Genomic DNA, 13,843 nt, shown 5'->3' with positions numbered 1-13,843 from the left:
TCCCCCTTAGGTTCCCCAAATGTAACCGCTTGCTCATAAAAGCAAAAGATCATGCCGTTGAAAGTGGGAAACGTGGTGTCGCCAAAATTTAATGTGGGCGCCCATTAAGTTTTGAAACGCTAAAAACGCGCATCGGGCAGTCAAAAAGCCGCCAGCATCAGTACAAACCGAAGCGGGGCAATTCGTCCAATGGACCAGTATCAAAACCCTCCTCCCCGTCCAGGGGACGTGCAGCAGAGTTTTGAGGGGCTATTGTGGGGCCCATGGGCCTGATGGCCTCGGCCCATCATGTAGCAGGCCCGAGGCCCAGGCCGAGGAGCACAGGCTATTCAGGGCCAAGGTGAGGGAAAGCCTTTTTTCCCAATCCACACCGAGGACCACCTTATCCTCGGCCTGACGAAGGTGATTTTGGGGAGAGACTAACCCCAAAGTAAGCTGTCATTCTCACATTTAATGCATTCAACTAACTCTCCCTGGCCGCATTAATGGGGAGGTAACCCCTTGGCAGGATAACGTTGATCAGAGTGAATCACTTGAGTACCGATAAGGCCTCTGATGGGACAGACGGCCAGAAAAGAAGGCAAATAGATGATCAACAGATGGAAGGAGGGGATAGGAAGATGAAAACTATAAAAGAAAAGTTAGTATAGTAAAAGAGAGAGGGGGAAAAAAGGGAGAACAATAAGGCCTCCTCGGCCACAGGCCGAGGAGCATCCCCCAATTTGTAAAGAAACTCCTAGCACTTTTTATAAGAAAAGTTCATGCTTGGTGATCGACGGCCAGCACCTAAACCTTTCACCCCACTCTCTATAAATGTATTGTTTGGGCTTATTGGGCTGAAAACCCATCGCTCAGGGTCAATCCAAACTGGGTCCTTACAAATATTATCCACATCGAATTATTGTGTGATCATATGACTACCATAGTTAAACAACACCAACTAATAAGATCTGTTTTGTTAATTAAAATTAATTTTTGTTTTACAAACCAATTAAAATCTTAAATTATCCTGCGGATGCATGTTTATTGTAAGATTTGTTGTAAAAGTAAAAGCTCAAATACTAAGATTGATTGCAAAAATATTATGAACTTGACAAAGATTTAGCAAATAAGAATGACAAAAACTTGAAAAATAGACAACCACACACAAAAGAGAATACTAAAGAATTACATGGTTCGATGATAGCCTACATTTATAAGTGACAACAAAAGTAAAATTTCACTAACAAATATGAAGATACAAATATAGTGTAGAGACACTCTCATAATTAATACTAAAATCCTTAAAACCAAATAGCTACCTCGCACAAATACAAAGATTATGGACTGCACCTAAAATAAAGTGAAATTTTTCTTTATACCGCACAACACCCTTTAAAAGGCATCTCTCTATGTCAAACCAATAAACTAATCCATATAGAAATTACAGCAGAGCACAGACCAAGTGCTACCAAACAGTTTGTATCACTCTTGCCCAGACAAAGCCACAATGCAAAAATAAATAAATAATAAAGCCAGAACACTAACAAACGAGATCTCTCAAACTAATTCAATGTCTCTCCCCATGTGGGAGGACCCAAGGACTAAACCCACCGAATTTTTTATTGTCTATTTAATATTTATAAGACTTCAATACTTATTTATTAGCGGGCAAGAAATACCTTTCTTGGTGGACAAGATGAATACAACCCTTTATAGACAAAGAGACCAATTACTTGTTTAATAAGGTATTGACTTTTCTTCCAAAATAAGAAAACCAAATCATTTCAAACTAGAAATTTGAGGTGAGATTCCTTGATGAATTTTCTCTGTTTAGGCTTAAGGAGAAGTTTTCTAGTTTGGCTTGGTTTAAATCGGAGTAAGAAGGCCTTGTCTTTAAAAAATCTTGGTTAAGAATATCTTATGTAGGTATCTTTAGATTTAGTGGAAATCACACTCGTAGTAAAGCTTGGATTCTGATTTTAGGCAATCTCACTTGAGTGAGTGTCTCGTATTCTTTCAAAATTTATAGCAAGTTTGAGTTTTACTTGAACGAAGTTGTTGTTTTTCATAATTTTCAACCAAAACATAACACAAACTTCTCACCTAACTCAAATACAGTAATTTCAAACCTTTTTGGCTGTGTTTGTCACATAGAATTACTAGACATTTAAAACCAAAGAGCATCTGCTTTAGTTTGTGAAAATATTTCTGTTTATTTAAACGTAAGGTCTTATTTTTTCAATTTTATATACTCACTTTTCAAAACACCTTATATTAGATTATCTATTTTACACTAAATTTTATTAAAATATTATATTTTCTTGATTTTTTAAATTATTTCTATCTCTTCATATGCAACAACGACCATCTACTTTCTTCTTTTATTATCATCGAGATATCTAAAGAAAGAATAAAAAACCAAATACAAAATTAATAGTATCAGCATAAATTTATACGATTATTATACCAACTATATATTTTTACACAACTTTATATGACCTAATGTGGGTAAATTTTGAGTTTGGTTGGCTAAAATGTATTACTTTTTCTATTATACATATATTGATGTGAGTGCTCTAAAAGATTGAAATATACATTTAACTACTTAAGTCTAAAAATTTGAAATATACATCTAAGTCTAATTGGTCAATTCGAAGATATTGAATTGAATTGAGTGAGAAATAACCGTCAATGTTCAATGCATAAAGAAAATTTTTTTTGGTTTAAAACATGGATTATGCTATTCATTAATTATTCAACTATTAAGATATTAAGAGTAATTGGGACCATATGTGTGGTCGTGATCAGCGTTGTGAGGTTTGACGTAGATCAAACATATGATGTTGAAATAGCTCCACTTTGTCAATGTTATGTAAATTGTCCGTGAAGCAAAAGAGGTGGACAAGGGAGAAGTAACATTTAAATACTAAAATTCACCTAAAATAAACACTAGAAATTTCGTTGGTCTATGTGAGTGCCCTTTTGGAAAATTACCCAGGCCTTGAGACTGGTGGAGATCCTGGGCTTCCAAAGATATATAGTTGTCTGTTAGAAGGATTGGGTTTGGCTCACCACGGTCTTATTGGGCTGTTCTACGAACCAATATTCAGTGTGCAAACCATGAACTCCACAACACAGAATATATAAATTAGGCAAATAATAAGAAATAAAAAGTACACAGCACAAAATATGCAAAATAAAAGGAAGGGGATCCTCGAATAGGGGTGATATTATGCTTTATTAAATTGAAAAATTAGAGTACATTGAGCCCTACTTTATAAGGATGTACCACAAGGCCCAATTAGAGCTCAAAAGTCACAGCCTTGAGTAATTCTCCTAGAACTCTCAAAACTTGTGAAGTTTGAATCTCCTTGAATCCAAGTGATTCCTTCAAGTGCTGAATATTGACCATTCTATAATGCTTCTAAGCTTAATTAATGACTTAAGACCTTTTCTTATAATTTTCTCTCTTGATTGCTTGAATAGCTCTGAATGATCTCCTCTCTTTTGGCTTGGATTTCCTCCCCTTTTATAGTGCTCCTTTAGGGTTCTTTAAATTACTATTTTCTTCCTTTAACTCTTCTGGGTACTCGAGCTGCTGTCTTGTCTGGGACATTAATGGCTGGTCCTTTTGCCATTCTTCCATATTTCATTCTCCTTGAACTGATGGCTGAAAGTCCACTTGCTGACTTTTCTCTTGTGGAAGATCCTGGTCAGGTAAACCTAGATTCTTTTATGAGAGCCAAGATTATCAATTCCCCTCCCAAAGCTTCAAAACGGACTTATTAGAATTCTGAAGTTTTGAGATTGACTTTCCACAATTCGTCTCTTTTCTAAGAATGGGTTGGATTCCTTTCTGTTGATGGTGTAGTTGGAAAGGGTCTTGACCACTTTCCTCTTCCTCCTTTCTTGCTTTGCCCGAGGTCTCTTGGTTCTCTCAATAGGTATTGACCTCGAAACTATCATCTGTCCCAGTCACTCTCCTTTGGCTCCCATGAGCTGACGTTAACGGGGCCTTCTTCGTTCTTCGTGCTTCCTTTGAGACATATCCGTTGTCTATATCCTGCTTAGCATGCTTTGGTCTTCCTCGAGAATTTGCTTCCTAAGCTTGGCAGATCCTCGTGTATTTTTGGGCCCAGATCCTACCTGTTCTTCACCTTTCCTTTCTTTTCATTGGGCTTCTTTGATCATAAAGGATTTTTTCATATTGTTGGGCCAACTTTCCATTTATCCTTCCTTTTCTAAGGCCCAAGCCCATCTTTTTCACTCTCACAGGCCGGGCTCCTCTTTATTTCATCACCTTCTTTATATTCTTTCATTTCTAGCGGGCTGGGACTTTCTTACTTCCATGGGCCTGGGTCTTGATCACATTTTGGACCTCAACAGTCTATAAATAGGCTATTTGAACTCTCTCATTTTATTTTTTTTTTCAATATTAAAAATTCCGTGATTTTTATTGAAGAGTTGAATTTTTGTTTCAAATCTGAAACGGCCTAGCCATATCACAGAAAACATTAGAGGGAACAAATCCCTTACACAGAAAATACTAAATAATTTGAGAGGTAAGGCATAATACAACTATACAATGACGCTCAAGCCTGCACACATACCCTCACAAACAATAAATGGCAAATCCCTTAGCGACTTAAACCCATGCCGCAAGCTCACTTCATAAACCATTTTTCACAGCTCAAGTTCCGAAAACTCAGGCTTCCCAATCCAAACACCAATTATACATTTGGGCTTTAAACACACTAACCTCATCCTAGCCCAAAAACTAAGAAACAAGAACAAATGGTCCCTACAATTAAAACTTAGCCATGCATTATATGTGCCGCCCAACTATTAAAATCAGGCTACTTCCATTTATCAAAGCTAACACACTCACTAGCCATCCTCACACGTGTATCAAGAAAGATTGAGCTGAGAATAAGCCTACTCTCGTATGTGCCGTTACTTAGCGTACAAGCCTATTGGGCTCTAGGCCCACCGTAGTTTACTCGATCATCAATCATCACACATATATCTTGTACTACACATATTTGTATAGCCCTTGTATTTTATATTGAGCTCATGCCTACCAATATTGAGGCAGTCTCTCATGTCATACAATTTTATTTATCGAATAAAATATGAAGTTTCTTTTCAAGGAGAAATTTTAGTTTACAACAAAACAATTGTTTACCTTAGAAATTTTAGTTCTTTAAGGAGATCTTATTAAATATACTATTATTTTTGAAATAAAATTTTATCAATTTTGAAATTAGTAATTTTCAATGTAAGCTCAAATAAAGTAAACGTGAATCTATTAAGATAAGATAAAGGATAAATATATAAAAATTTCTAAAAATTGTATCTATTAATTCTTTGCAATAAGTTACAATTTAAGACTTTTTGAGCTAATAATACAAAGATGAAATAAGATAAAACCAAGGAAACAACGTTAATTGAGTCAGTCATTTTATAGCTGCCATTAACTAGATGAACATTAAAAAAAAAAAAAAAAAAAAAAAACCTAAGGCTTTTTATAACATATTTTTTGGATACATCGATAGTTAGGGGTGGGAGAGATTAAAACCTTAGATGTCTTAGTTGGAAATCCAGAAAGTGTCAATAAATTGAACTAAAAAACTCATGGTTTTTCTTTAATAATTTAATTAGGCAGTATTTTGTTTTAAATATTTTTTGGATGACTAGACTTTGAAGCTATTTATTATGGAAAAAAATATATGTTATATTAGATTTTCAGTATATTCTAATTTGAATTATAGTGTCCAATTGATTTATGGATTTGGAATATGCATTTTAAAAAATTTACTACACCATATGAAAAGAAATTTCAAACTCAATTCTACATTTCTACATTCTACAACTCTAGCCAAAAAATTTCGATAGTTAACGAAAAATATTTGGGATGATATTTATTGTTATAATATAATGTTTATTATTTCAATTTGTTTTCTTACAATTTTCATAACAAATAAATCAAAATCATATGCAACAATAAAAATCATATGGGCAATAAAACAATAAAGAAAGAAACAAAACTAAGAGAATTACCTTGTAGGAAAGGCTACTCCTTCCTCTGAGAGAGAAAAAGAGAGGTTTTTTTTTTTTTTTTAATTAAATTTTCGAGAGCGAAAAAATGGTGCTTGAGTTTAGGAGAATTTTGTTGGTAACCACTGATACTAGGCTATTAGGAAAGTATTCATTTAGTGGGAAGTTATTGAGAGGAAATTGCATTTGTTTTAGAGAGTTTAAAAAAAAAAAAAAAAAACTACAAATTTTTTTTTTAATAAAAAAATTGCAATTCTGATATAGTTTTTTTTTTTTGAATAACTGTTTTATCCTATTTTTTATTTTTTAAGAGTAAGACTATCTAATTAAATTGAGGTATTTTGATAATTTGGGAAAGTGATAACTAACTTTTCGAATTTTCTTAATATCTAGAGATTAAGGGGACCAAAGTTTAAGGATAAAGTTTGACTACAACTCTTACTAAAAAAATTAACATAGCTACATATTTTGAAAATTTAATAATTAAATTACATGCTTTTAAAACTTATGTGAAATTTCATGCCAATCAATTGTTATTTACTATTCGATCCATAAACTTATTTTTTATGTTTAATTTTAGGCTACAAAAACTCGAAATTTAAACATTTGATTGATGAAATAGTTATTGATCTTTGATTTTATTGAAATTTTGCAAGTATGCATGATATAAAAAGAAAATATAATCCAATGACAGATTTTGTCAAAATTCATATCTAATAATAAATATTAAGCAGAGTTGTAGTTTTAGTCTACAACTAAATTTGTTACGAAATTTTGTTCAAAATTTAATTATGTTGAGCCTAAAAAAATTTAGGATGGTCATAAATATATTTTAATAAAAATATATAAAATTTATACATAAGAATTATTTTTTTTTTTCAAGTCAAGGTAGTCTATGACCACCCTGACCTCACATGAAACCGCCCTGAAAATATATTATATTCCAGGACTACCAGTGGGCTCACTGGGAAGCTGCCCTGTAAATTGGCAAATAATTTCTATTTTTTCTAGCAGAAGCTTTATGGGTGGGTTTAACTAACCGCCCTCGTCTCCTGACTCGGCACCTGAGTCCTGACAAGAGAGGTTTTGGACCCACCAGGCACCAACAAAGCAACTTCATGCCCTCTAGTAATAAACAATTCAACCTTGAAGGCATACGTTAACAAAAATCCTAAAGATAAAGAAAAAACGTCCAAGAGAAAAGACCAGGAAAAACATGACTGGGTTGGTGAGTCAAAAGTTACGCGCCAACAAAAGTAAGTGTGTACCATAATGAGAAATCAAGGAAATTTCTTCCGAGTTTATTCGGTGGAAAAGTAGAGTGAATCAATATTATAACGTATTCTACTCTCCCTAAAGTATTCAGACAGAACGACTCGGCTTTTATGAAATCACAAGGAACAACATGAATGTCTCGCATGCAGCTGTCATTCGCTACCAAACTAGTAAGTATCTTCAACTATTATACCTCCCCAAAAGTAAGTTCGTTTGTTTTTTGTTTTTTTGTTATTATAATTTAAATATATATATATATATATATATTTGTATGAGTTCTATACTTTTATTGAGCCAAAGAAGTAGGCTGATAATAATTACACAACAGACAACAAACAAGCAGAAATTGTTGTTCTAAAAAATCCACTCTAGCATTACTTCCAATTTATCTTAGTACTATACAAATTTGCATAGCATGAAATCTTCTATTGACTAAAGGGAAATGGGACTATTATTGAGCTGACTATTCTAAGTATAGCATCTTCTATTATAGCATGGAATCTCTAGCTATCATGTAACTTATTCTCAGTCCAGCCTGGCCAGAGAAAATTCTAGCTCTCATTTGACTTGTATACAGGGACCAAGCTAGGGTTTCATATTATAGGAGAATGAGATTTATAGAAATATTTAAGAATAAATTAATACTTTTTTTTTTTTTTTTTACAAGATAAAAATTCTACTTTATCATAATTTAAGTGTATATGTGTGTGAAACTCATTTTTGGGAGCTTGAACCCCAACCCATACCTTCACAAGCCATAAACACTTATACTTGTGGATTGATTATCGTACCAAAGATGTGCGGTGATAGAATAAATTAATACTTAAAAAATAAAACCAACATCAATTTGTTGTTAAAAACAATATATAAATAGAATAAAAGACACAATATATAAAGGACTCTCAGGGTCCGTTTGGATAGCACTTATTATTGCTGAAAGTTGATAAAAACTGATTGTTGCTGAAAATACTGTAGCAAAATAATTTTTAAATGTGTAAATAGTATTGTGGGACCCATTTTTAATATTTTTTAATACATAAACAGTGCGTGAACAGTTTACGCACTGTTCATGCACAGTAAATTTTGTCCCCCCAATCAACAAATGCGGCAAAAAAATAAAAAAAAAGAAGGAGCAAAACGCAACTTTGAGCAACAAACCCTCCTATCCAAACGCAGTCTCAGTCTAAATGTGGCTGTCTCTGCTTGTATATTCGCGTAATATTCATCTTCCTGTTTTTGGATATCACGTTCAGTTTTCTTTTGAGCCTGTCAAGCAAACATGTCCTAATTTGGGCCATTCTTGGTTGACAAGACTACAGAAAATGTTTTGAATTTGTCTATTGCATGGTAATTACCCTCACACAACAACAACAAAAAAAAAACCCTCAATTATTATAAAGTAAGAGAAGGAATAGAACATAAAAATGATATATGAAAGAAAAAGCCAAATTTATTGATAACAAAAGCTGTTATTTGATGGGTAGCGTGAGAAAATTTTCAATATTATTCTCACAAGAACTGTTATTTGTTAACTGTTAATTACTTGGTTGTTTTGTTTCGGGCAGGATTCGTTACTAGACTTTTATTCGTTGAGGAGCATCTGCTTTTTCCCATTTGCAAAGATGTATTTTTGTGGCTGAATAAACACAAGTGTCGCCAGATGAATTACAGAATAGGTAATCCTTCTCCCTTCTGAATACTTTTTCTCATTGTTTTATAGGAGTATCTATTTGTTAGAATATAGGCCGAGATCTGGGCTAGGCCCATTATAAGTTTTTTTTTTTTTTTTTTGGTCGAGACTCCTACTTTACTTGCACAATCAAAGGCCAACTCTTACTATATAAGGAATAAGATGAAAAATATAAGTGAAATTTTTGTTATTGGTAGCCCTGCACTCATAATGTGTGTATCAATAGGCTACTCCACTAAATATTCACACAATTTAAATTATAATACTACCCTCCATCCCATTTTATGTGGCATGTTTAGAAAATTCAACTTTTTAAAAAAATATTATTTAAATTTTTTTTTACATAAAAGGCAAAATTTAGGTACAGTATTTAGGTACTATTTTTTGGGTTTTCCTTCTAAATTTAAGTACGTGGCTTTTTAACTAAAAATACAATTTCATCCCATAAAAAAAAAGAAAAAGAAAAAAAAAGTAACATGACAGAATTTTAAGAGATGAATTTAATTAAAGAACAGCACTTATAGTACTGTATCTAAGTTTTGACCTTACATAGATTGGTATAAGTTTTCAAAACTACCATCCTTAATATAAATTTTAGTGAGAGAAGGGTATTGACCTCTAAATAAAGTGGAGAAAATGTTAGGAAATTTTTTCATTGACTTTTTAAATTAAAGGAATTTAATTTTGGGACATTCCAAAATGGAATAAAAACCAAATAATTTGGGATGAAGGAAGTATGATTCTTTCATAGCATCATAGTTAGGGTTTAGACATGTGTGTGTGCAGTGCCACCATCTAATAATGTCAATATTGTTGTTGTTAACAATGTTCATTCCACGTCTCATCTTCTAATGTTTGTTTCAAGTCTCCACCTACAGTATATTACTCAAACACGTTAAAGCCAATCTAGAAATTGTTGTAAAAAACAGCGCAACACTTTTTCCAAAATGGTACACTCGAATCGAATTGAGTTTTCACTCGGACTAGTGTTGACAAGGTGTTTCGTACATAGGTTTTGGAGTTTAGTCTAAACTTTTGGTATGCGTTTGTAATTGGCATCTCTACAGGGCTTAAAATGAAGTTTCTCATCCTAATTGAGTTGTTCTAAATGGCTCGAATTACACTTTTTAGGCCCAATGTATAAGCCCTTTAAAAAACTTGGGTTATGCACTACGAAAAAGAAAAGTTTGTTAACCCATCGATTTTTTTTTTTTTTGATGAAAAAGAAAAACCCATCAAGTTAAGAGTCCAAATTTTCTGTCTCACTCTTCCTGCTCCACTATATACTCTATAAATAAAAGTATGTCACATGTCCACCTGTTTTTTTTATTAAATGCTAAATTTATGTCTTCTATTATTACAATTATCTAAATATGACTTCCGAGTTAGACAATAAGATACAGAATTGTCTCATTGATTGGCATAGCAATAATTATTAATACCTATGCCAAAACTTGAGAGAGAGAGAGAGAGAGAGAGAGAGAGAGAGAGAGAGAGAGAGAGAGAGAGAGAGAGTCTCTCTCTCTCTCTCTCTCTCTCTCTCTCTCTCTCTCTCTCTCTCTCTGAGAGAGTTCTCATTAAATTGAATTTGTAATCTTACAACTTTGTTTTATACAACAAACCTATAGTTGGATCGGGAAAACAAACAATGAAGCATAAACTAAGGTTTGAATTACAGAACTACTATGCACTCTTTGTGCGATGGTCATTCCACAAGTATAAGTACTTGTAGATTATGGGAGGCAGGGGCTACAGTTCAAGTCTCCAGGAGAAATTTCACACACATATATACTTAGGTTAAGATAGAGTAAAATTTTTATCTTGCATTAAAAATATATATATATATATATATTACAACGACGTCCACTATAACAAAGGGAACCAATAAAATAATGCCGCATACACATAAATTAAGAAACAAAACAACATCGTTGCAGTACTGTTTATTGCTATTCTTTCTCCGTTCTCTTGAATTCTCATTTCAAACACTCTACAGACAGCAACTAGAACCACAAATGCTTCCAATCTTTTGTAATAACCTAGTTTTGCAATACATTGATTCCCAAATATATATTCCCTGTATAATTTCAATTTGCATGTGCATAGTATTTTGATCAGTAATTACATATCAATTTGCGTTCGTAGTAAAAAGTAGGGTTGATTTTGCAAAACATCGAATGTTGTCTAGTGAAAAACTAGGCCGTATCGTTTCATAAAAATAAGGAATGTAAAATATACAATTTGTTTACCTGATGAAGTCTTGATTAATCGAAATGTGAAACCAAAGAACCCAACAATATTTGAACGTATTCATCATCGACACATGCTAACTTTAGCTAACCTATAATATGTTTCTCCCTCTCTTTGCAGATTTCCTGCGCAAGATATTTGACAAATTTCCAAAAGCAATTCTGGAATCTGATGAAAATGGCTGGACTCCTCTTCATTATGCTGCATATTTTGGCAATACAGAAGTTGTCAAAATGTTTTTGGAAAATAATATTTCCCTTGCTTACAAAGTGGACAAAGAAGGCATATCTGCCCTACACATTTCAGCTATGAGAGGACATGGTGGTGTAATGAGAGCAGTCATTAAAAAATGTCCAAATACTTGTGAATTGTTGGACAACAAAGGTAGGACAGCTCTTCATCTTGCCGTGGAACATGGAAAGAAAAACGCAGTCAAAATATTGCTCCAGACATTAACATTTCAGGATCACATAAATGAGCAAGACAAAGAAGGCAACACGCCTTTACATGTAGCTGCCATCAATGATCGTTTTAAAATATCATTGATGCTTACAGATGACAGGAGAGTTGAAAAACTGGCTGTGAACAAGGAGGGGATGAGCGCTGCTGATATTATTGAATCACGGAGGAAGCTTTCATGGTCTGAAAATGTAAGCCTCGGTAAACTCTATATAGTAACTAAATATCGATGAAATTTACTTAAAGGAAACCTCTATCCGAGGTAAATATATTTTGCTTGATAACCTATAGTAAATGAATTCATATTTGGTTTGGTAAATGAAATAATTATAAATATCTGGATACGGATATATTAGAATTGTCATATGTTGGGGAGAATAATATATAAAAACGAGTAGATTAGTTTATACGCTATTTCAGATTAGATCTCATATTCTTAATTTTGACAATTAAAGTCTTCAATTTATGAAATTGTTTCAATTTCAAGCCTATGTCCAATCCTGTTATTCATTTTTGTTATTATAGGTAGTGAAATAAGTGAAAGTTAGAGTTAGATCAATGGTTTTTTGTTTTGTCCCAAAGAAATGAATAACGGAGATTGATTGAGACTTCAAATTTGAGGCTTTAATTAGAAAAATTAAATTATTAGGACCTAATCTAGGTAAATTAAACCACCCCACCCCCCCGGGGCCTTTTTTTCTTATTTCTTCGCTTATTACAATTGGAGCTTGGAAGAGAAGAATTGCTATCCTGATTCTCTTCTACGAGAGAATCTGACATATCATTGAAGCATATGGTTTTTGCTATATGTATTAGAAATAAAAATATTCTGACACATTCTTATTGTTCTACTTAATAGAACACCGATGTATTTATTTTTATTTATTTATTTTTTTTCATTTTAAATTTTGATTACATTACAAGGAAAACGAATTTTTTCCCCTATGGGTTAGAATCTTCGAATTTAAAGATTTTTCCATGCAAGTAAACATCTCAAGCTGATAAGGCCGACTTGAAGGGCCATTCACGTCACAAGATAAAAAATTACAGTTTTAGGTAATACTGTATTAGTAAGTTAGATTTCCCTCTTTGCAGGGGAAAAAAATAAATTAAAGTGACATTTCTCTCTAAACTCCTGCAGAAAGCATTCATGTCAAGCTGGCTTAGACGCGAACGTCTACTGACTAATAGTTTGGAACGAGTGGTTGGCAGTCCCATACAGGCTGCGAAAAAGGAGCCTGTAGTGTCAAAAATGGGTGAAGACAATAACACAGAAGACCCAGAAACTGATCTAAAGATTAGAAGTATGTCCAATTTCCAAATAACGGCAATCACAATCATTACAGCTATCTCCTTCGGAGCAGTCTTGCAATTGCCTGGTGGACTCGACACAAATGGCAAGGCAGTTCTAAGAGACAACGAAGACTTTAAGCGATTTCTGACTGTTGTTTCGGTGGCCTTTGTTACCTCAGCTTCCGCAATGTTTTTCCACTTCCTTATGGCTTTGTATCCGAAATATCACAGCATCGAGCGCGCAACAGTGTGGCTAGTATCGCTTTTAATTGAAATGTCCATTATCTTTATGGCCGCTGCCTTTGGTTGCACCATATCAGCAGTCTTGGATGAAAAATCAACTATTTCTGAATGGACTTTGATTTCCTTTGTTATAATTTTGATTCTGTTTTTTTGTTTTCTGATATCCCACATGGGTTACCCTATACCCAGAAAACTACTGGGGTACATGTGATCTCAGTCTTTGCTGAAGGTCATCATTTCATCGTCTAATTATAAAGCTTGTAGTTGTAGAACCAAATCCTGTCCTGGTCTTCCTCCCTCATCACCATTTGATTCGTTTTCAGCAACCCATCTCCAACCAATGTGCTCAGAGCAGCAGTTCCCCTTTAATTTTTTTTTGTTACTTTTTATCTGGCTTGAAATATGTGAGTGCAATAAGAATTGGTGTTTCGGGCTCTACTGTCAGTCTTTCTATATCTATTTGTACACGAAAATAAATGATATATTGGATTCTATGTAATAATTTTATATTTTATTTTGGATGGAATATATGTAACTGATTGCGTGAACAACTGATCATTTTATTTGATATGTATACACTATCCTTTTCCCATG

General features: G+C 33.4%; 1 protein-coding gene across 1 annotated transcript; it reads left to right on the top strand.

Annotated features, from left to right (window-relative positions):
- The first annotated feature begins 3,600 nt into the window (after positions 1-3,600).
- Positions 3,601-13,460, top strand: LOC136065165 (protein ACCELERATED CELL DEATH 6-like). Its single transcript, XM_065767950.1, has 5 exons — positions 3,601-3,699; positions 7,406-7,484; positions 8,880-8,990; positions 11,375-11,904; positions 12,855-13,460. Exons 1-5 carry the CDS (start codon positions 3,601-3,603, stop codon positions 13,458-13,460), a joined length of 1,425 nt encoding a protein of 474 aa, XP_065624022.1.
- The last annotated feature ends 383 nt before the right edge of the window (positions 13,461-13,843 follow it).

The sequence above is a fragment of the Quercus suber genome, unplaced genomic scaffold (assembly GCF_002906115.3).
Source record: "Quercus suber isolate HL8 unplaced genomic scaffold, Cork oak 2.0 scaffold_868, whole genome shotgun sequence".
Taxonomy (NCBI): Eukaryota; Viridiplantae; Streptophyta; class Magnoliopsida; order Fagales; family Fagaceae; genus Quercus; species Quercus suber.
Note: the sequence above shows the minus strand (reverse complement) of the source record. Positions and strands in the feature narration are given on the sequence as shown.